At 39.7% G+C, this 23282-nt stretch overlaps 1 protein-coding gene across 1 annotated transcript in view; it reads left to right on the plus strand.

Annotated features, from left to right (window-relative positions):
* Nucleotides 1-15148, plus strand: part of SUMF1 (sulfatase modifying factor 1) — a 90828-nt gene extending 75680 nt beyond the window's left edge. The window contains exons 8-9 of the mRNA XM_038565800.1: nucleotides 4433-4492; nucleotides 14040-15148. Coding sequence (XP_038421728.1) covers nucleotides 4433-4492; nucleotides 14040-14150 — 171 coding nt within the window. The 3' untranslated portion in view covers nucleotides 14151-15148. The remainder of the gene's footprint in view (nucleotides 1-4432; nucleotides 4493-14039) is intronic.
* Nucleotides 15149-23282: the final 8134 nt, after the last annotated feature.

Below are 23282 nucleotides of genomic sequence, written 5' to 3' on the forward strand. Positions count from 1 at the left end.
TAAGAAAGGTGAAAAGATGGAAGAGTAACTACAGACCTTCGGACCTTAGGAATGAAATGATGGTGAGTTACATGGATTTTCTTATTGACCCATTTATCCCAGACTTGGAGCTGAAGAAGCCACCAACCTACAAATGCTAACAGATACAAAGTCCCAAGAAAAGCCTACCCTCTCAAGCTAAAGGAACAAATAGGAGGGGCTAGTCTAGCTGTACAGAAAGCTTTTGGTAACCACTCTGCTTCATCCAAACACTACAGAAAAAGTGTGTCCTCATCCAAGCTTGCAAAAGCCAGGTGGGAAACCTAGGTTTGCACCCTCATGAGGCTGTGTTTGAGATGCCATAACACCCCTACTGGGGTGGTATTAGAGAAGGTAAGGTAGGGAGCCAGGCCTTTCATCATTGCCAAGCAGCAATGACAGCACCCTCACTGTGGTGTGAGTGGAGACTGTGTGGGAAGCCAAAGCTCTCACCTCCATGCAGCAGCAAATAACAAGAGCCCCTCCTGAGGTGTTAGTGGAAGCTGAGTGGGGAACCTGGATTTCTACTTTCACCTGATGGTAAGAGGATGGCTCCCTCCCTTCCCCTGCCAGCTAGGGTCACAGAAAGCCAGCCAAAACAGGATGGTTAAATGAGATCCAGAGTCCTGTAACATATTAATGTTTTCAGATTTCAATTGAATCATCACTTACCATACCAAGAACCTGGAAATTACCAAACAAAATGAAACAATGGATGCTAACACTGAGATGACAGAGATGTTAGAATTGTCCAACAAAGGTTTTAATGCAGTCTTGATAAAGATTGTCCAGTGAACAATTATGAACATGTTTGAAACAAATGAAAAAAGATGGAAAATTTCAGAAAAGAAATAGTTATAAATGAGAACCAAATGCTTGATTCCCTGTTAGTAGTGGTGCTTTTTTGACTCTGACAACTTTTCTTTACTCAGCAGAGTCAAAAACTTGATGAAAAATTGTCAAATTCTCTGTCCTTTCTGTTGCTTTCCTTGTCATCGTGTTGGGTATGCAAAGGAGGGGAAGGGTAGTGTCTCTCTTGATGACACAAAAATGCCATTGTTCATGCTCCTATGAAATACACCCTGGCAGCTTTGAGCAGGTTGGCCACCCTCCTTCCTGCAAGGTTATTTCTCATTCAACAAACCAGTCTTATTGTTAAGGGTTCTCTGGTATCTTCTGTGGGTTTTTCATTGTTTAAGACTTTTATGCCTTCCCAGGTGTTTTAAATGAGGGTATCTTTCTCTGCACAAATACTCAGAGCATTGCTTCTTTATTGCTTTTCCCGAGAACTTTAGCTGCATCGTGGCCTTTTGAGATTATTGGGGCAGACATTTAGAAGCTTGCAGGGTTTTTTTGTTTTGTTTTGTTTTGTTTTTGCTGTTCCTTGCAATCATCCAAGCATTAGAGACATTAATATTTTGGTATCTGGGAGTGGAGCAGCTATGGGTAGTAGTACCTTCAGAGATAACATTCACCTGGGTCCTTGTCTGTTTCTGGGTGGAGTCCTTGTGCTCACTGTGGCTTTTTACTTAGATTCTTAATACAGGTGGTAGAGGTGTGGAACACTGCAGCCTCTGTTCTTGTGAGCACAATAGGCAGAAAGATGAGGCATTCGGCACCACCACTGGTAGCTTCCTAAGTGGTTTTAACCTGCACTAACAAACTTGATCATGAGAGACAATTTTAATTTTGATGTATTGATCCTTTCTTTGACAAATAGAAATGAGGACATTTCCCTTCTGTATTAGTGTTTCCGAGTGCTGCCACAGCAAATCACCACAGACTTGTTTGTTGAAACAACAGACATTTGTTCTTTTATTCTCACAATTCTGGAATCAAGGTTCTGGCAAGGCTGTCCTTCCGCTGGAGTCTTTAGGGGCGAATCCTTCCTTGACTTTTCCTAGCTTCTGGCAGGTCCTGGGGATCCCCCGCTTGTAGCTGCATCATGCCAGGCTCTCTGCCTCCATTTTCACATGGCCTCCATGGGTGTCTCTCTGTGTCCTCTTCTCCTGTTATAGGGACACCAGCCATTGCATTTAGGGCTCACCATAATACTGTATGACCTCATCTTAACAAATTACAAAAATTACAAATCTTCAAAGTCCCTATTTCTATATAAGTTCACATTCTGAGGCTTTACGTGAATGTGAATTTTGGGGGGACCCTATTAAAATTGATACATGCTCCTAGTAATTTTTCTGTGTTTCAGCAGGGTAGGGGTTGGTTTATTTGTGTTTGCAAAGTGGTAAGCATTTCAAACAGCTGTAGCTCATCCTTTGTCATGTTTTATGGCAAAAAATAGTTGTATTTATAAGAATCATCTGAGCAGTCACCTAAATCAAGGACAGTATTAACTACTGTGGTTGTGTCAGTACATGACGACTCTCATTAGTGTTTGTGTCACTTTACTGAGTGTCATATTTATTCACTGCAGCCTTAGTTCATTGGAGACAGTGATGAAAGGGAATGATTGTGTTCTCACTCCTTATTGGCACATCAGCTACTTCATGTTCTTAGATGTAACTTGACAAAAGAATTTAGTCTTGCATGATACCAGATACGTGGTCAGAATTTAAGCTGTCATTTGGTGCACTGTAACAACATTCAGAAAGCCACACACATTGGTGTGAAGCAGTGTACTGCAAGAATTCCCAAGCAAGAAATTTAATGTAGGGGAGAGTGGCCATTATGTAGGGTAGCGCCACAGATAGAAATGTGTTCCTTTCAGCTTCAGACTTCTATAGAATAATAAACACCCCCAGCAGATTCTGATGTAATGTCTGACAGATTCCAGACATGCCTGAGAAGCAGGCTGTGCTGGCAGTCATTATTTTCACAGGTATAGTTTGCCCATTTATAACCACTGAAAGTTTATTAGTGCAGCACGGAGCACTTAAGGCCATGGCAATACTGTGGCTCTGCAGTGAAATGAAGAAAAGCCAGCAGCGTGGTCTATGACCCTTTCTAAGTACCTGGAAGTGCTTAGAAAACCTGAACTTCTGCCCACATAGTTGACATTTGCAGGTCAGTATGTTAGTCAGGCTTGGAGAAAACATGGTTCTTTTAACTTCTGGCACTTATGTCTGAGCCCTTGTCTCTAGGTACTTGACAAGAAAAAGGAAAACTAAGATAGGCGGTATTGTTCAACCTTGTCTCGTTTTCAGTAGACAAAAAGCAGGCAGCTGTATGATTAATTGACTTTTTGTATAACAAAGGAAAAGCAAAAAAAAAAAAAAAAAGAAAGAAAGAAAATCCTTGAAGCCCCCAAACTTTCCATATGTGGTTCTGGTTTGTAGGAGGTTATTGGTACCTCTAAGATGTTTTTTGCATGACTCATGTGTTTTGAGGCAACTAAAGTTTTAAGATGTTCATTTCCAGTGTACTTTTATCCGAAGCTCTCCTTAGAAAAAAAGTCTTGCTGTTTCAGGCTTTGGTTTTCATTGCAGTGGTAGCCATTATTTCTTCTGGCCTCCTTGTAGGCATTGCCCAATTTCCTACATTCCTAGTCTCTAAACAGGGAGCATAATGGACTGGAGCCAGGCTGCCTGGGTATGAATCCTTATTCTGCTATTTGCTTATTAATTTACCTAGAAGTTCTTATGGACAGGTGTGTCTGGCTGGCTCAGTTGGTATAGCATGTGACTCTCCATCTCAGGGTTGTGAGTTTGGGCCCCATGCTGGATGTAGAGATTGCTTAAGAATGAAATCCTTTTAAAAAAAAAAAAAAAAAAGAAGAAGAAGTTATGGAGATTAAATGGATTAATATTTGCATCCATGCTTGTTCATAGTAGCACTACATAAATCATTTTGAAAAAGATAAACTATGTTCTGTATCTTGATTATGATAGTGGTTACATGCCTATACATTTGTCAAAACTCATCAGACATGTGCATTTAAAAAGGATTAAAAAGGTTACGGTTTACTGTATGTATACCTCAAAAACCTGACCTAATTTTTTTTTTTAAATGAAAAGCAGAATCCTTCAGTCAGCAAAGGGTTTATTAGGCGTTGCATAGTAGGATTACAAAAAGGCTAGCTAGTCTACTTAAACAAGCCAGTTGTTATGCAGGATAAATTTGCATATCAGCATGAGAAGGTGATAGATGCTGCCAAGCAGCTTATTAGTCATCTAGAAATGCTATTATCAGGATTTAGAAGGGGGATTGCTTGCTGTAGTCACAAAGATTTCACCAAAGTGGGAACCTGAGCTGGACCTTAGAGGGTAGATAGGATTTAGAGAGGTGGGCATTTAGGGTTCATGAGTGCAGGTTCAAGGCCCAGGGGCAGAAAAGCATGTGGAGACTTGAGGCAGCCATGAAAGAGCTGGTTGGACTAAAACGACTGTTTGGACTCTCTGCCAGTCTATGAGAAATATCTGTGCTTTCTGGACTAATGAGTTCTCTTCATCTGCAGAAAGGCCCCCCTTCTGGGAAAGACCGAGTGAAGAAAGGTGGATCCTACATGTGTCATAAGGTAAGTCAAGTCATTAAACTCTGTATTGGTGTACTAACAGCAGGTTAATAGATCCACTATAAACATTAGCCCTAAAATGTCCCATCCACTTCTGCTCATATGTACCTATCCTCATCAAAGCCAAAAAGAATAACCATTTCAGATTTGGACACAGGCATGGGAAAAAGAAGCAGAGATTGTGAATGATCTATTGTCAACCAAATGCCATCTGTTGAATCTTGACCCTTTGAGAGACCTTTATTGTCCCAAGAACCAGAGTGGGCTATATACTATTTCCAGCATGTCTGTTCTGGAAGTAGACCCTTAATTTATTTGAGATTTCTAGATTCTCTGTTGAGATTAAGGTGAAAGCTGGAAATGGAGGGTGGATTGTGGTATACTGGAATGGAAACATCACAAATGTTCACATACAAAGTATATGCTTTGTGAAATAAGCATCAGTCTCAGAGTGTTTCTGCTCTTTGGGCTATGATTTCAGTGTCAGAATTGGTTGTTCTTAGGTAATCATTGTGAGTTAGTGTTTCATGAGTAAAATTTTTGAAGAGTTTGGAGATTGAATACCACCTCTTCCTTTTTTCTTTAAATCGTATATTTTTAGTATCTCCAACACTTCAGCTTCTTTCTATCCCTATGCAAAGATGGCATTTTGCAGATGGTTATTACAAGAAGTTTTCCATGGTAATTCAGTTAGTCCAGGCACTTAGAGACTTAAAACAACCCATAAGGGCTCCAAATTAGTGACTTATTTCACAATGGATGTAGTATCAAATTTTACCTTAAAACAGTGGTTCTCAAACTTTATTGCACATTGGAATTATTTGAGATCTATAAAAAAGACGGAAGGTACCTGTTCCCCCCTCACCTCAATTTGATTTCTCTAGAGTATGACCTGGGCATCAGGATTTTAAAGGTCTCAAGGGGATGAAAACATACTGCAAAGTTTGGAAACCACTGGTTGGTCTAAAGAGAATCTCTGTAGATTATGTGTATGTGCGTGTGTCCTCTGTATTTCTTAAAAATTTTATTCCAGTTATTTAGGTGGAAGTTCATAATTGAGTTTACTTAATGCTTTACACCTATGTTTATGACAAGATGTAGGCAAATATATCCTTACCATACTGATTTTAATTTGAAAATAAAAGCATTGCCCTAGGTCATCCCAGTACTTTTAAATGTTTACGTACATATCAGTCTTTAGTCTCCAATTTTTTCTTTCATTCAAGCTATTACTACAAATGTATCTGAATCCTCTTGTTGGGGAAACAGATTTCCATGAAAAACAGGTGAATTTCTCTTTGCAGAATAGTATCTCAAACCTTAATTTACCATTAGTTGTTTCTGGCATAGGATACTTTTAAAAATGGAGAATCCATTTAACTCCATAAGATTTGAGGACCAGAAGATTTTTCCTCAAGAAAATAGGGAAAGTGGTGCTTGTAAAAAAACATTTTAAGTATGAACACTAAAAGTATTCCATTGCCATGCATATGGATGTGTTTATGTAACATTTCATATTTTTTGCTTATTTTAAATGTTTTCATAAGCTTCCCAGCTTATTCTTTTAAAATATCTTTTAACCTAATATATGTTTTTAATAAATATGTTTACATGGTATAATTGGTTTATCTCGTGCTCTGCAGCCTTCATAAAGTCAGCTGTACTAGTACTGTTTTTGTAAATTCTTTTGTTTTTTCTACATTGGTGGTTATATCATCTGTGAATATAGACAATTCTTTTAAAATCTTTTTTAGTTTCTTGCTCTATAGCATTGGCTAGAACCTACAATATAGTATTGAATATGAGTGGTTAAGAACAAATATTTCTTACCTCATTTTTGATTGTAAAGGATTAAACATTCAACTTTTCAAAATTAGGTATATGAGCTGTAGAGTTTTTGGAGATAATTCTTTTTAAGCCTAAAGGTTTCCTTTTATTCCTAGCATTTTGAGAGGTTTTTTTGGAAATGGATGTAAATTTTGCTGGAAGCCTTTACTATAGCTATTGAGATATTTGTATGGTTTTTCTTTTTCAGTCTGTTAATATGGTAAATTATGCTCATAGATTTTCAGTTTTCAAATGTTAAACCATCTTTGCCTTCCTATACTGTGCTTGCTTAGTTATGATGTATTATCTTTTTTTATATGTTTTGGAACTCAATCTGTTAAAATATTGAGCATTTTTGCATATATGCTCATGATGGGTATTAGTCTGTTGCTTTCTTGTCTGGTTTTGGTATCATTATATTGCTGGGTTTATACATTGAATTGAGAAATATTCCCTCATCTTGAATTTTCTGGAACAGTTCATGTAGAATTAGCAGTACTTCTTCCTTAAATACTTGATAGAATTCCACCAAAGAGACCATTTAGGAGTAGAGTTGTATCCATAAATTTAATTTAGTTAACACAGCAGGGTTATGCAGATTATCTCTTTCTTCTTGATTAAGCTCTGGAGTTTGTGTCCTTCAGTGAATTTGTCCATTTCAACTGAGTTGTTAAATTTATTGGCATAATCTCTACCTTTTCATTGGCTGTTTGTATCATTTACATTTAATATGGTTATTGATATGGCTGAGTTAAAATTTGCCATGTTGATATTTGTAGTCTTTTTTGTCTCATCTGTTCTTTGTTTCCTTTTCTCTCTTTGACTTCTTTCAGTTAAGCATTTTTAATCACTCCATTTTCTGTCCTTTGGCTTATTAGCTAAAACTCTTTGTTTTAAAATTTTACGGGTTCATTAAAGCATATATTACACATCTTTAGCTTTTCTTAATCTACTTGAAAGATAAGTTTTAATTTAGTCATGTTCAGAGTGATGAAGAGATTATTCCAGAAGAGAGAATAGCAGAGTAATAAGACAGAGTAGGATCGATAGGATTTTCCAGTAAAAAAGCCATTTAGCTCCAGGATTTTGGTCAAGTTAATTGTAGATGATATAGGACATTTAACATCAGTTTGGTATTTCAGTGATATCAGGAAAACAACAGTGTTGGCTATGAGTTATTTTCAGAGCACTTATCCTTTTCACTAGATTAAGAGTGGCAGCTATAATTAAATTATTGAGTTGTGGACTCTGAAATTAGATCCGGGTTGGAATTCTATAACTGCTCCTTGCTAGTCTGTTACCTTTCTTACTTAACCTTTCTAAGCCTTAGTTTTTACATTTGTAAAATGCCCACCTGTAATTGCACCTACTACTATAAGGTTCTTATGAGGAATGAATGGACTGAAATATATCAGCATCCAGTATATACTACTGGTAGCATCATTGCTAACCATCATGTTTATTATGATTAGATTGTTTTCCCCCTTTCCCTTTTGAATAAGGAGCCAATTAATGAACTAACTAGAGAGCTGGAATCCTTGAAATGATTCTTATGACATAGGTGAAGATCAGTAAAAGAAAGGAAATCAGTATAAAGAAAAAAAAATGTTGTAATTCATTTTGAAAAAAATACCTTGCTTAGAAGGTGACTCACTTTTGATCATGGACTAGGGCTAGTTTGCATGACTAACATAAGCTCTGATGATTATTCATAACTTGTTGAAAGTCCACCCAAAGTACAGCTTCAGTAATGAGAGGAGAGCACATAAAGAAAAACTGTGAGACAACATGGTGTTGAGTTAAGGGCCCAGACTCTTAAATGGACTTGAAAAGGCTATAATCATGGATCTACAGCTTATGGAAAGTGACCCTAGGCACACTATTAGCACCTCTGTGCCCAGTTTTTCCTATGTATACAATGCAGATGCTTAATAATATCTACCTCAGAGGATTATTGGGGAAATTAAATGAATTAATACATGTTAATTTCTTAGAACAGTTCATATAGTAAGTACTCAAGAAATACTAGCTGTTGTTCTTGAATGTTGTTAGACTAATCCCTGTGGAGTCTTTAACCCAACCCATAACGTGTAGAAAATCCTTACCCTCCTTCCACTTTACACCAAGATTACTAAGAAAGGAGTTGATCTAGTGTCAATGGCAAGAGCAATGGGTGTGAAATCAAGAGACTAGGGTCTGCTGTGTGATTTTATATGATGATTTTTATCATAATGAGCTACACTTTCCTTAAAACTTCCATTTATCCCTGAAAGTCTTCTACTCATAAAAACCGCATTGCTGTCCCCCTTGACTTCAGAGCCCCAAGGCCGGTAAGTCATTATCTTAAATGGATTGTTCTGAGTACAGGATCACATTCTGAGTGTAGATATTGAGATCAGTTTCACACAGTAATTATCCATTTTGATGGAAAAAAGGCTAAAGTGGGTCCTTCTCACTACCTCTGTTCTTAATTAGTAAACTGACCCATATTTCGGTCACTCAAAGACCTAACATCATTAATAACCATTTTTGGTGCTAAATGTAGAGCTGGAAAAAAAGAAAAAAGCAATGAGGACACTTAAAATCAGGCCATTTTCTTCTTTAATTATGTGCTCTATTAGTCCCTCCATTATCAGAATTTAAAATGAACTACTTATTAATAAATGTTTGCTGAGTGAATGACTTCATTTGAAATGGAATGATGATGTGAACTGACTCCCTTATGGTGGTCTTGACCTTTCAACCTTTAACTTATGGTGAGACTTGCTTTTTAGTGTTTAGTTCTACACAGTCATTTGAATTAACCGAAGATTTTAGGGACTGCTGTGAACTGATAAAGGACTAGCTGTTTTTGTTGTCACTGATTTTAAGATTTTATTCTTTTACCAAAAAAAAATTCATTGCATAAAAGTTAGAAAATAAATAATAAATATAAAAATGACAGTAAAAACCATTCATTCTGCTTCCTAAGTAAACTGTTGAGAGTGTTTTACCCACATTTATTGGTGCACTTTCATTCCTACTCCAAATGGGATTATTTTCTCTGTGCCAGGGTCTTCAAATATGGCTATGGCAAAAGTCTTAGACATTATGGATCTCTTTGCTACTGTCTTACATCATAGCCTCACAATCCTTCTGAACACAGTGTTCAGGTTGGGCACAGTTTATCAGAGTTGTTACAGCCTGAATTTTGTGCCATATGAGCAGCATCTTATTTTAAAATCATTTTTTATATAATTTGAGAGATAAGTTGCATGTAGAAATATGACATCCAACAAAGACCTTGGTCCCATACCCTAGTTACTAGGGATATTACTCATCTTTGTCATTCATATAGCAAGTAACTTCTGCATGTATGTAGCAAACGTACAGTTGGCCCTTGGACAACACAGCAGTTAAGAGCACCCCCCCCCCATGCAATAAAAAAATCCACATAAAACTTTTAACTCCTCCAAAACTTTACTGATAACCTCCTGTTGACCAGAAGCTTTGTCAATAACATAAGCAGCTGATTAATACATATTTTGTATGTTTTAGCTCCTGTATTCTTAAAGTGAGCTAGAGAAAAGAAGATGTTAAGAAAATTATAAGGAGAAGAGGAAATAAGTTTACAGAGCTGTACTGTATTTATCCGAAAAAATACACCTGTATATGGAACTTAGTGCAGATCAGACCCTTGTTGTTCAAGGGTCAGCTGTAAATCCATATTCAGATACTGGCAGCATTATCTTTCCAACAGAAGCTATTTAAGTCCTATGCAGACGCTGGCTAATACTTTTGTTAGTGAGGAAGCACGTTAACCCCCAAACATAGATAAGACAGTCAATGCTAGTTTCTATAATTAAGAGTGTTGTGTTCATTTTAAAGTAACAGTTACAATAACTTCTATGTGTCCAGTGCTTTACTTTTTTTTATGTAAAGATAAGGTGAAGCATTTTGACATTATTCCAGTAATAGCCCCGTTTCATCATTGGGCGACAGATTCAGAAAGGCTTTGCTTGTTGCTCTTCCTGATGAGTAAGTGAACACAGTGGTTGTCACGATTTCCATTTGTATCAAGCCGAAATTCTTTCTGCTGAGAAGACTTCCTGTAATGTAACTCCATCCTATTTATCTACCCCTGTCTCCTGCTTTATATATATATATATCATTTATTACCTTGATATAGTGATTGCTTTTGCCTGAAATTATTGTTCTCCAAATCTATGGGCAACTCAACTCACCTGGTGCCATCTCAGCCTTCCCCAGCTGCCTTGTCTAAAGTAGCCACCTACTCAGTCCCACTCTTCTTTCCCTATTTTACTTTCTTCCAAGCTGACCCCAACCAGGAACAATCTTGAATCCATCGGTTTATTTATTGCCTGACTGCTCCCTGTTGAATGTAAGCTTCCTGATGACAGGTGCATTATCTGTCTTGTTCTGCCTTTTATCCCTCCTGCCCAGAATAGCATCTGGCATGTTGTAAGATCTCAAATATTTAATGAATAAATAAACCATGCTCTGACATAATCAGGCTATGCCTTGCTATTCCCTTAACTTGCCTGAGTTTTTCCATTTTCATGCCTACAATGTCATTGTTTTCTCGACTTAATATACCTTCTTTCCTCTTTCCTAAATTCTATAAATCACTTCTGTTCTAGCTGCAGCTGGATCCCATAGCATCAGCAGCACCTAGAAGCTTGTTAGAAATGCGAATTCTTGGGGCGCCTGGGTAGCTCAGTTTGTTGAGTGTCTGCCTTCGGCTCAGGTGGTGATCCTGGGGTCCTGGGATCGAGCCCCACGTCAGACTCCCTGCTCAATGGGGAATCTGCTTCTCTCTCTCCCTCTGCTGCTCCCCTTGCTTGTGCTCTTGTCTCTCTGTCAAATAAATAAATAAAATATCAAAAAAAAAAAAAAGAAATGCAAATTCCTGAACTCCACACCAGATAGACTGAGTCAGAATCTTTGGATGTGTGGCCTAAGAGTAGGTACATAAATTCTTCAGACTATTCTCATATGTATGCTCAAGTTCGAAGACCACCGCTATAATCATTTAAATCCAGTTATGGCCAAGTTTTGCCTTCAAGAAGTATTTCCAAAGTCTTACCTAGACTTTGACATTCTCCAAGGGACAATTCCTTTACCTAAATTAATAAAAACCTCAGAATCTTTTAACGCTGGTATGGTTTATGGCTGTTTGATGTGTTGTCATTGTTCCCTCAGCCAGCTTGTGATATCCCGTAGGACAGGACCATGGCCAGTCAGGCTTCCTCTGTGGGTGTGCACAGCAGGCAATCAGGAAATACTTGTTTGTTTTTTGTCATTTGTGGTAGAGTTATGGAACAAGAATGTTCATCTCCAGGTGCCTGCCTGCCCTGAACTTGATTCTTGCCCCAATGTAGAATTCACTACACATACTTGGTAGCATGGGGCTCTGGATTATCTATGGGAGTTTGATTCTAGAAATACTCAAGCACTATTGCTTCACAGCAGCCAAGTGAGTAAGGCCTATGTGGATGAGACTTCTTTGGGAAAAAAAAAAAAATTTATTTATATATTTAAGAGAGAGAACAGGTGAGCATGAGTTGGGGGGAGGGGCAGAGGAAAAGAATCTCAAGTAGACTCCCCATAAGCCCAGAGCCAGACTCAGCACTCCCATCTCCAACCCATGAGATCAAGACCTGAGCTGAAACCAAGAATTGGACGCTAAACCGACTGAACCACCCAGGTGCCTCTGGGATGAGGCTTCTGCTGCATCCTCCTGTGTGGTAACCTCTAGTCATTATAGAGCTTCCATTGCATGTCAGGCACAAGTACTATAGCAGGTGTCATCAATTTTTTCATTATTTCAGGCATATTTTTTATTCATCTTCTCTCTGCCTGCCTGAATATTGGTAGTATGTTATATTCCTCACTGGCCACAGGGAAAATGAGAAAACCGGTTGCTGTTTCTCGCTATCTGTAGAAGACAAGCCACTATATCTTTCTTTTTATGGTGGATATACTCTAAACAACTTCTGTGGCAGCTTAAGAGATTATTTTTATGAAGATTAGAAACACTTAACTCCTGTGAGAAAAAGAATAAGAATTAAGAAAAAATAAAAACCACCTGTCATGCAGACCTGTTTTTCCCTCCACAAATTCTCTCTTTTCCATGAATCCCAAAGTTATTCATTTTCTTTGTGAAGTTTCTTTAACTGCCTGGCAGAGACTTTAGTTTACTGGGTCAACTCAGCATTAATGCTCCTGCTATACAGGATAATTATGCTATTTTCATTCTCTATTATTTTGTATCAAAGTACAATCCTAGGATATAAGAGTTTCATGCATGGTTGTTTTGGAACATGGAAAGCTTTGATGTATTTAAATGAAGTAATGTGTGGTTATTCACTGAATACCTACTAGGTGTCCAGTGATAAGTGTTAGGCTTTCTTGTTTGGGCAAGTATGTGTGTACATGCAGGACAGATGTATTGGGTGGTGGGGGGGGAAGCATGAGATGTGCTGTCTTTCTATGTAGGAGTATAGAATTTTGCTACAGAGGCAAGCACACCATAGTCAGATCTGGGTTCAAATTCTCCTTCCCTCAACAAGTGTATCATCTTGGATAACCTGTTTAATCTCTTGGGCTGTTGTGATTCAGTGAGCTAACAGTTGAAGTGCCTAGTATCCCTGGCGGGTGCTAAGTGCTCAATGTCTGTTGGTGTTTGTGCACAGGGATGTATGTGTTCTCTGCTCCTAGGAAATAAAACAGATACAAAACATCTCCCACACAGTAAAGGATAGCTTTATAACTAATCCAAAAGCAATATATTTCCTTTTAAAAAAGAAAAAAAGATTTTGCTTATTTGTTTGACAGTGTAAGAGAGAGCACAGGCGGGTGTGGCAGAGGGAGAGAGAGAAGCAGGCTCCTTGTGGAGTGGGGAGCCAGATGTGGGGCTCCATCCTAGGACCCTAGGGTCATGACCTGAGCCAAAGGCAGGCGCTTAACCAGGCACTCCCAAAAGCTGTGTATTTCAAAAAACGTTTTTTTCACAGCCTTTCCTACTCTTTATGTTCCTAGGCTTGCTGTTTAATTTTTGCCACTCTGTTGAAAATAAAATCATATCTTCATGTTGTTATAGTATTTTCTCAGTTGCCATTTAGCTTTATTATTTGGTTTAATGTCATATAATCTAAATGTAAAAATAACTTTTTAAAGTTGAAAGTAATCTATACTTATCACAGGACATTTGAATGGGACTGTTTGTATTGTGGTACATTTTGAATCTGCAGTTTTTCTTTCTTTGGCGTATGTAATTATACAGCTTGAGATCGTACCACACACACAGTTTGTATTCTGACTTTTTCATTTAATAGTGTATCATGAGAATTTCCTCTGTCATTAAGTATTACATTAAAACCCGACTTTTAACAGCTGCTTAATAATCTAACATGTGGATGTGCAGAACTTCTGTGGTCATTGCTTGTTACGTGTTTTTTTTACTGTTCTAAGTGATGCTGGCACTAACATCTTCGCACCATATCTAGGTCTGTTTATAAGGTGAACATTGGATTATAGTGGTGAACTGTGAATGTCCAAAATGTACATGCTCAGTGTGCCTGCGGGGTGTTCACGGGGGAAGCGCTGTCTGCTGGTAGGCATGCCGTCCCAGAGCTGGCGTTCGGGTACAGCATGAATCTGACCGCTGAGAGCCTTTCTCCGAGAGTCTGAGAATCCTCACCTTTCTCTCTGTCTCTCACAGTCCTACTGCTACAGGTATCGCTGTGCTGCTCGCAGCCAGAACACACCAGACAGCTCTGCGTCCAATCTAGGATTCCGCTGTGCAGCTGACCGTCAGCCCACCACGGGCTAAGCCGAGATGAGCCTTCCCAAATCCAAGAAGTCGTGTCTAACCTGCCCTCAGCTTTCCTCAGAATGTTGAATGACCTTGACTGAAGAGTTCCCACTCTGAGGTGGGTTGCATGCCTGCCCAGTGGCCAAAGGAACTGCTTTGCGAGACCAAATCGCTGACCTGCGTCAGCACGTGTGCTTTATTGTGTGGCGCATTTCGGGAGATGATCGCTGTGCTTTACTTTGGAGAGTCTTTGGAAGAAGAAGGGGGTGAAGGAGACCTTGAGCTAAACTTCAGAAGGCATGTGTTCTTCCCAGGCTCTGCCACCAGGGCTAGACCTCAGGGTCCCGCGCTTGACCTTCCAGGGCCTCAGTGACCTCATTTATCCAGTGAGGGGACGCACAGCATGATCTCTGAGGCCTTCTCCAACACACAAATTCTATGCGTATATCAGATTCTATTGTGATTTCATAGTAAGAGTTTATGACAGATTATTTTTTAGCTATTTTTTTCCATGTGTGAACCTTGGGTGGTACTAATCATGTAAAATAAGAGTTGTCGTAGGTATTATTTTGAAAAAAGGATGGGGTGGTGGTGATGAGTCTTTATATTCATACTGCACTTTGTGTTTTCAAGGAAATCAGTGTCTTTTACATTGTTATGATGAATCCCACGTGGGCTCCTGGGGGTATGCTCAAGTTCAGCAATCTGAACGTGCAGGAATGTCTGTGGGGTGACTCGACTGTGCTTTATCTTTTAACATTAAGTGCCTTTGGTTCGGGGAGGGGTAGTTATAAGCCCTATTTCACCCCTCTCCCCAAAGCCTTGGGTGAATGTGAAATGTGTACTCTACGAAGAAACCTGTCTAATTCTAGATGGAGAAAAGGAATGAGAACCTTGAATTAACTCTATTCAGGGTATCTGGTATTTTATAATAGGGAAGTAGGAAATCTTGTTGGTTGTGGAATATCAGATCCTCTGAATCATGCACTATGTTGAATAAACTGGTATCCACTAAAGCAGGCTTCGCTCTCCTTTTGTTTCCCTCCATTGTATTTTCTTTTAAAGAAAGGTCTTTGTGATACGTATATATTTTGTTGGCTATAAAGCTTTCGTGTCCATTAGCCATTTGATAACTTTGATGCATGAGCAGTTTGTGGGAATTTTTATTCCAGAAAGCAAGGCTGTTTGGCCAGGAACCTCATTACAACCTTACTTCTTTGTGCTTGGGTGGAAGAGGCCGAGGCGAGGGCACGAGCTTGGCCGGCAGTCCTGTAAAACCCGGCAGCTGCTTCACGTGTCAGGAGAACACCTTGTTTTAGAGGGATGGCTTTCAGCCAGATGCCCCTGTCACCAGGATCCCGTCACGATTCCCCAGTCCTTGAAGACCCTTAAGACATTTCTAGCATGTCATTTGAAAGAAATGGCTCATCTTTATGTTGGTTGTTCAAAAATTAAGTCAGGTCATATTCATGAGCGTTCAACCAGCACTTGGTTGCTACTTCCGTGCATAGCCGCCTGCTAACATTAACATATTTGTCTTGAAAAACAGTGGTGCTGCTGTGCTGTTCAGCTACTTTTTGTTAATCTCTCACTTTGTGGATATGGAATGTTTCTCTATAAATTTCAACCAATTGATGGCAAAACAAACCAAAAAATTATTTGCTTAATTGAAAAAGCTAATGTAAAAAATAAGGTATTTTATTCTTAAAGTCATCACTAAAGTGCAGTTTTTGTTTTTACTTGTTACCTCCCACCTGCTTGTATTCTTTTTAACATGGTTATATTTTTAGTGTGTATATTTGGATTCTTCTCTTGTTAATGAATGTTCTATAGCATAAATATTTTGGGGTGTGTTTTAGCTTAGTCTTTACAATTGCATTTTTAGCAGCAACATAATATTGAAAAGCATTATAAAATGAAATCCTAACAAACCTTTCATTTAAGAATTTCTAGGTTACAAACCAAATAAGTGCATCCAACTACAGACACCCATGACCACTACTTTATACTGTTGCATGCTGACACGTGAACAGACAAAATGGCAGTAGAATAACGTCAGCTTTAATGCCATCTATGCATTCTGGAAAAACCTCACCTTCTGCAAAATTGCACACAAAAAATAGAGGACGTAAGAGAAAAGTAGGGCTAGTGGCAGAGCATTCAAAACTTTAGGAACTTTGTAACTAGAGCATTAACAAAAATACTATCCTATGAAACCAGTAGAGCCCTTACTTCTCCAGTGGCACTTGTAGCCAGCACTACAGCCAGTCAGCCCTTTGCAGCCTTACACACTTGGGGTTCCTTCTTCATTCTCCAAGACCAGTCCTGGAAGACATTTGCTTTTAAGGGAGAACACTTCAAAAGTCAAAATCTGGGGCGCCTGAGTGATTCAGTCCATTGAGCATCTGACTCTAGATTTTGCCTTAGGTCATGATCTCAGGTTCCTGGAATTGGGCTCCCTGCCAAGCAGGGAGTCTATTGTCTCTCTCTCCCTCTGCCCCTCCTCCTGTGTGCTCTCTCTCTCTTAAATAAGTAAATCTTTTTTAAAAAGTCAAAATATGATTGGGGTGTGCACTTCTTCATTGCTTGTTTTTTTTTTTTTTTTTTTTTAAGGAGTATGGGCAGTATCTTCATACTGTCTTTTCAGAGATCCTAATTAATGTGGTGGAAGATGTGGCAATTCTTGAAGCCACCAAACAAACCACTGCTTACACCTCATGAGATTTTAAATTTATTTTTTCTGAAGGTTTTATATATTGCTAAGGGTTTCTCTTAAAGTACAAGAAAGTTTACCCCTGTTTATCACAAAGCACACTTCAAATTGCATATGTTCCAACATGACTTCCACATTCTACTGTCCTCCATTGTCTGTTTACTGATCACTTATTCTGCACTAAAGAAATACTTGTTGTAGCAGTACAGACTACTTGGTTGATGCGCCAGTACCAGTATTGAAAATATGGGTTTTGTTTGTCTGCTTTTAAGGAGCTCTTGCATTAGGTCTGTAATTATAACTCTTATTTCTTGCCCCATGGAAGGATGGAGGGAATTTGAGGTTTGCTCTTAAATTAGCTTTGGTCCTCCTTCCTGGACAATCTTAATTGATTTTCAGGACTGTACCTGATGAGCTGAGTGGGAAACAAGTCATATCCTCTTTTTTAAAGCCTTATAAACATGATAAGGGGCGCCTGAGTGGCTCAGTCAGCTAAACATCCAACTCTTGATTTCAGCTCAGGTCATGATCTCAGGGTCATGAGATTGACCCCCGCATCAGGCTCCACACTCAGCAGAGTCGCCTTAAGAGCCTCTCTCTTCCTTTCCTCTGTCCCTCACCTCCCTCCACTCCTTGAACTCTGTCTAGCACTCTCTCTAAATAAATAAAATCTTAAAGCCTTGTAAACATGATTAGAAGAGGGTAGGGGATGGACAGTGATGGTGGTGGTGATCAAGTGTGACACTTCCTTTGTGGAAAATATCAAATTACATAGATGCCTCAGACTTTTTTTTTTTTTAAGATTTTATTTATCTATTAGTGCGAGAGAGCATAAGCAGTGGAGACGGAGAAGCAGGCTGCCCATCAAGCAGGAAGCCTGATGTAGGGCTCGATCCCAGGACCCTGGGATTATGACCTGAGCCAAGGGCCGTTGCTTAACAGACTAAGCCACCCAGGCTGCCCCTGGATACCTCAGACTTTGTGTGGTTCAGCCTGCAGCTTAAAATGGAATACAGATCTCCATCCGTTTTTACATTTTTTTATTCCTTCCTCTCTTCTCCTTCCTGCTTTTTTTTTTTTTTTTTTTTTTTTTGACAAAGCCTCTTTGTTTTCACTATTGCACCAAAGAAATGAAAGGTGCCATTTATTTTAGTAAGCATTGATTGGGGGTGTGGTGGAGTAGTGGCTCCACACTAGTGTATTGGTAAATTCTATATTCCCTAGATTTCCTTCACCAAGAATTCTGTTGTTGACATAAAATGAGGCAGCAGGCCTATGATCCGTGAGTATCTCAGAGATCTAGTCCTCTTGCTAATCACTTTTTCAGAATAGATCATGTTTTCAAGTTACACATAGAATCATTTGTTGCATATGGTAAAAGTCGTAGTTGACAGTGAAAGGAATATTTTTTTAAAGATTTATTTATTTATTTATTTATTCAGAGAGAGCGAAAGAGGCAGAGACACAGGCAGAGAGAGAAGCAGGCTCCATGCGGGGAGCCCGACGTGGGATTCGATCCCGGGTCTCCAGGATCACACCCCGGGGCTGCAGGTGGCGCTAAACCGCTGCGCCACTGGGGCTGCCCGTGAAAGGAATATTTTTAAAAACACATGGAAATATGTTTTCTGAGACTTCAGGAAGTTCATAAAAGAGACCGGGGTGGGATTTATTTATTTTTTACATGGTATTTTGCAAGCATTTCTTCCTCCTAACAAATACTAGCCCTACCATTGACAATATTTCTCATAAGGGAGTTAACCTACAGGTTGGCTCTTTGGAGGAAAACAGGAGGTACAGAGCAGGGCTGTCATGGGAACAGAGCCAGGCAAGATGCAGGCTGAGTGTGAGTGATGCCCTTTCTAAAGACATAGGAGTCCCGAGTGGCTCAGTTGTCCAGTTTCTGAGGGTAGCTGGATACCTGCATTTTCATGTGAAGTCTTTTTTAAATTATGTTGCCAGCCAATTCAGATGAAAAAAAACAAAAACAAAAACAAAAAAACCACACAAACAGCGAAGACCTAATAAATTATTTCCAATGCCAGATTTGACCCGGGAGTGGGGATGCCACTTTTCAATCTAGATTATGAAAATTTGATTCATTTCATGGAACACAAAATCTCGTGTATTTCTTTTTTAAAAAATCATTTTATTTTTTTATTTTTTTTAAAGATTTATTTATTTATTCATGATAGACATAGAGGCAGAGACACAGGAGGAGGGAGAAGCAGGCTCCATGCCGGGAGCCCGACGCGGGACTCGATCTCGGGACTCCAGGATCGCGCCCTGGGCCAAAGGCAGGCGCCAAACCGCTGAGCCATCCAGGGATCCCCCTTAAAAATCATTTTAAATTCAGTTTGTCAAAATATAGTATTAACACCGAGTGCTCATCTCATCACGGGCCCTCCTTAATGCCCGTCACCCAGTTACCCTATGTATTCTTTTTTTTTTTTTTTTTTTATATTTATTTATGATAGTCACAGAGAGAGAGAGAGAGGCAGAGACACAGGCAGAGGGAGAAGCAGGCTCCATGCACCGGGAGCCTGATGTGGGATTCGATCCCAGGTCTCCAGGATCACGCCCTGGGCCAAAGGCAGGCGCCAAACCGCTGCGCCACCCAGGGATCCCACCCTATGTATTTCTATCTGAAAAATACTGCTCCCGTGCCAGTTGGAAATGTCTAAGTGTGAGAAAGGGCAGTGGCTTGGCCCAAGGACATGGTACCTCATGAGACTCTCTCCTCCATCCCCACCCCTCCCGCCTGAAATCATGTGCCCCTGACGGTCTGTTCCCATTAGCTTAAGCACTTATTACTGAAGTTTGCAGATTCCTATCTGAGAATAGCAGAAATGTTTCTTTCTTGCCTTTGGTTTTCATTTCATTTATTGAAACTTAAGTCTGTATAATACAGACTACCCTAGAACAGACCTCGTATTTATGGATTTGCTGGCATCGGTTGTGCTATTAGTGAAAGCTGGCCTTTGTTGTGTCAAATACTTGAAACACCATGGAAATTATTAACTCCAAGAGCCTCACGTGGAGCCTTGGCAGCGGGCCAGAACTTCTTCCTTCCTTTGACTCTGGTGTTTAGACCATGAGAGCGGGAGTTTAATTTTATGATTAAGCAAATTCATTACAGATCATATTCAAGTAGGCTATAAAGTGAGAAACACTCTTTTCTGCAACTTGTCCTATTTAGGATCAGAAAGTTGAGGGGATCAGTGCTAAGGGGTAGAATTTTTCAGCTCAGATTCTAATCTGCCCCTAATGTTAACTGACACCAAAGTCATCATTATGAGAAGCCTGGTTAGGCCTTTGGAATCAGTCACAGTTGTCAGGCAAGAAGGTGATTCCATTTCAGAATAATTGAAGGTCAGATAAGATTGCTCTCCTGCTTCCCAGTTTGGACCACGTTTGACAAACTCCTGTTTTCTTTGCTGAGGAAATGGAAGACTGATCAGAGCAACTCTTTTCCAACATGTCAGTTTGGCACCTCAACAGGGTAACGTTAAAAGCTCTGAATCAACGCTTAGGGGAAAGTGAAACCAGCTAACAGACTATCAGGAAAAGAGATAAGCCGAGCCTTGTCAGGTGGCACTGATAAAAGGTTCACCTGCTAATGAGGAAGGGCCCTTTGTGGTTGCTTTTTTGAAGGCTACAACTTTGCTCTGCTCTAGACACTCTAAATAAAATTGTATTTATTACTTTTAAGTGACATGGAAGGATGTCCCTTTAATTTCTTCAATTACTGTCTTTAAAAGGCCAGTTTAGCATCATGTGAGGAGAACATTGGAATAAATCATCTGGGATCGTAACCATACCCCACTACATACTTAACTGTGCGACCTAAAGGCAAGCAATGTCCTCTCAGGTAAAATGGGAATAGTAAGAGTACCTTACCGCTTGGGATTGTGGAAAGATACGGAATGATGCAAAAATGAAGTTTAGCACAAAGTATTTGAGTAAGTGTTTACTAGGTACTTGCTCCTATTATCAATATGATTATTAAAGGTGGAGGAGCAAGAAGGTACTGGCAGATGGTTCTGGTCCCCAGGGGTTACTGCCAATAGGAGCATGATGGGCCAGCAGTAAGAAAGAACAAAGAGACTGAATAAAAAAGCGTGAAACCTCTATCTCAAACATTGAAAAAAAAAAGGGGGGGAGGGCTCGCATGATTGATCCCCAAATTTCTGTTAATACTTGAATTTGGGGCAACCTGGGTGGCTCAGCGGTTTAGCGCTGCCTTCAGCCCAGGGCGTGATCCTGAGTCCCAGGATCGAGTTCTACGTCGGTTCCCTGCATGGAGCCTGCTTCTCCCTCTGCCTGTGTCTCTGCCTCTCTCTCTGTGTGTGTGTGTGTCTCTCATGAATAAATAAATAACATCTTAAAAAAAAAAAACTTGAATTTGAAAATACTCAATATTACGTGGTCCATCTGTCCCATAAAGTTCTCATTAAAGAGGATCCAGTTATTGCTACATAAATTGTATAATTCTTAAGCTTTTTCTCTTGAATCCACCACACAAAGAAACTGCTTGGTTTAATGCCGATGCAAATATCATTCTTGGGTATCATATGATACCATAATTAATTCTTAACAGTATTTAAAACAGTAGGGACTGTGGGTGGCTCAGTCAGTTAAGCGTCTGACTCTTGATTTCAGTTTGGATCGTGATCTCAGAGTGGTCGGATCGAGCCTGGCATCCAGCTCCCTGTCAGGCGGATCCTGCTTGGGATTCTCTCCCTCTCCCTCTGCCCCTACCCATCCCCACGCTTGCACACACACGTGCTCTCTTTTTCTTTAAAAAAAAAACAAAAACAAAAACAAAATAATAGTAATTAAAAAGGAACACAGAAAAAGAAGGGCAGTCCATTGGCCCACAACATGTTCCTCAGCCTATGAACATTTCTGTGGTGTTTTCAATGCTAGAGAAAACAATTTACATTTCAGTTTTAGATGATTATTCAGGAAATTCTGCTTAGTCATTGAAATTCTTCTTTCTCATTTAATCCTTCTCTGAGATTATTGGTCCAGGACCTAGATTCTCACTTCATAAATTATTAGACTTAGAAATCAATATGATGTACAAAAAATAGTTGAGGGTTTGGCACACAGCACTCAGAGGCATTAGTGAAGTGGGCAAGTCTCCAGATGTGGCCTGCGGCCCCCGGAGATCTCCAGCTCCCTTCCAGGGGGTTGAGTCAAAACTATTCTCATAATACTATTAAAATGTTATTTGTCTTTTTATTCTCATGATTTCATGAGTGTATGGTGGGATTTTCCAGAGCCTACATAGAATATAAGCTTATATACTTTTATGTTTTAAAAATGTCCTAGTCTAGGGGATCCCTGGGTGGCTCAGTGGTTTAGTGCCTGCCTTTGGCCCAGGGTGTGATCCTGGAGTCCTGGGATCGAGGCCCGCGTTGGGTTCCCGGCATGGAGCCTGCTTCTCCCTCTGCCTGTGTCTCTGCCTCTCTCTCTCTCTCTCTCTCTCTCTCTCTCTGTCTGTGTCTATCATGAATAAATAAATAAAATCTTTTTAAAAAAGTCCTAGTCTTAATTTTTAATATGCTAAATGTCTTTAGATATAACCTACATTATGAAAGCTTCTCTCTGGGGTCTTCAATAATTTGTAGGTATGTCAAAGGGTCCTGAGAGCAAAAAGTTTAGGAGCTGCTGGTCTAGGAGAAAAACAAGGTCCGATAGTGTGCGAGTTTGAGAATAATGACCAGCCCTCTCCATCTCTTTTGAAAACAGTCAAGAATTGAGTTTAAATGACCACAAGAGAAAGTGAAATTAACCGTTAAGGAGCGGGATCCCTGGGTGGCTCAGTGGTTAGGCATCTGCCTTCAGCTCAGGGCTTGATCCTGGAATCCTGGGATTGAGTCCCACATCGGGCTCCCTGCATGGAGCCTGCTTCTCTCTCTGCTTGTTTCTCTGCTCCCCCTCTCTTTCTCTGTCTCCATGAATAAATAAATAAAATCTTTAAAAAAATAACTGTTAAGGAGCACTTCTGTTCATCTTGGAAGATCTATGAAATGCAGAGGTGATATATGGACTCCCGTCCTTTGAAAGACAATTCTGTGTGTGAACTATCTCAAATAGTCTCATACTTGGAATCACTTTGATATAGGAATCCCCAAAAGGACCTCACAAGTTTAGGTGCGCGTAGTGTAAAATCCCCTCCACTATTGCAGCCTCTACTCAGGGTGACATGGTAGTGGGACCCTGCATGTCACCCATATCTGCTCCCTCAGATGGCGGTTACATTGTGAAGCCAGTGAGAGAGATCAAAGTTTTACTTTCATGAAGCAGCTCACTTTCTCCTGGTGGATTTTGTCTTCATTTTGCCATAAATTGTGATTGTTTTGCCTCTTTACTTGGCTGGTTTGTCTTCCAGCCAACAATTTTAGTCACTCCTTAGTTGGGCACTGTGCTTG

The sequence above is a fragment of the Canis lupus genome, chromosome 20, assembly GCF_011100685.1.
Source record: "Canis lupus familiaris isolate Mischka breed German Shepherd chromosome 20, alternate assembly UU_Cfam_GSD_1.0, whole genome shotgun sequence".
Lineage (NCBI taxonomy): Eukaryota > Metazoa > Chordata > Mammalia > Carnivora > Canidae > Canis > Canis lupus.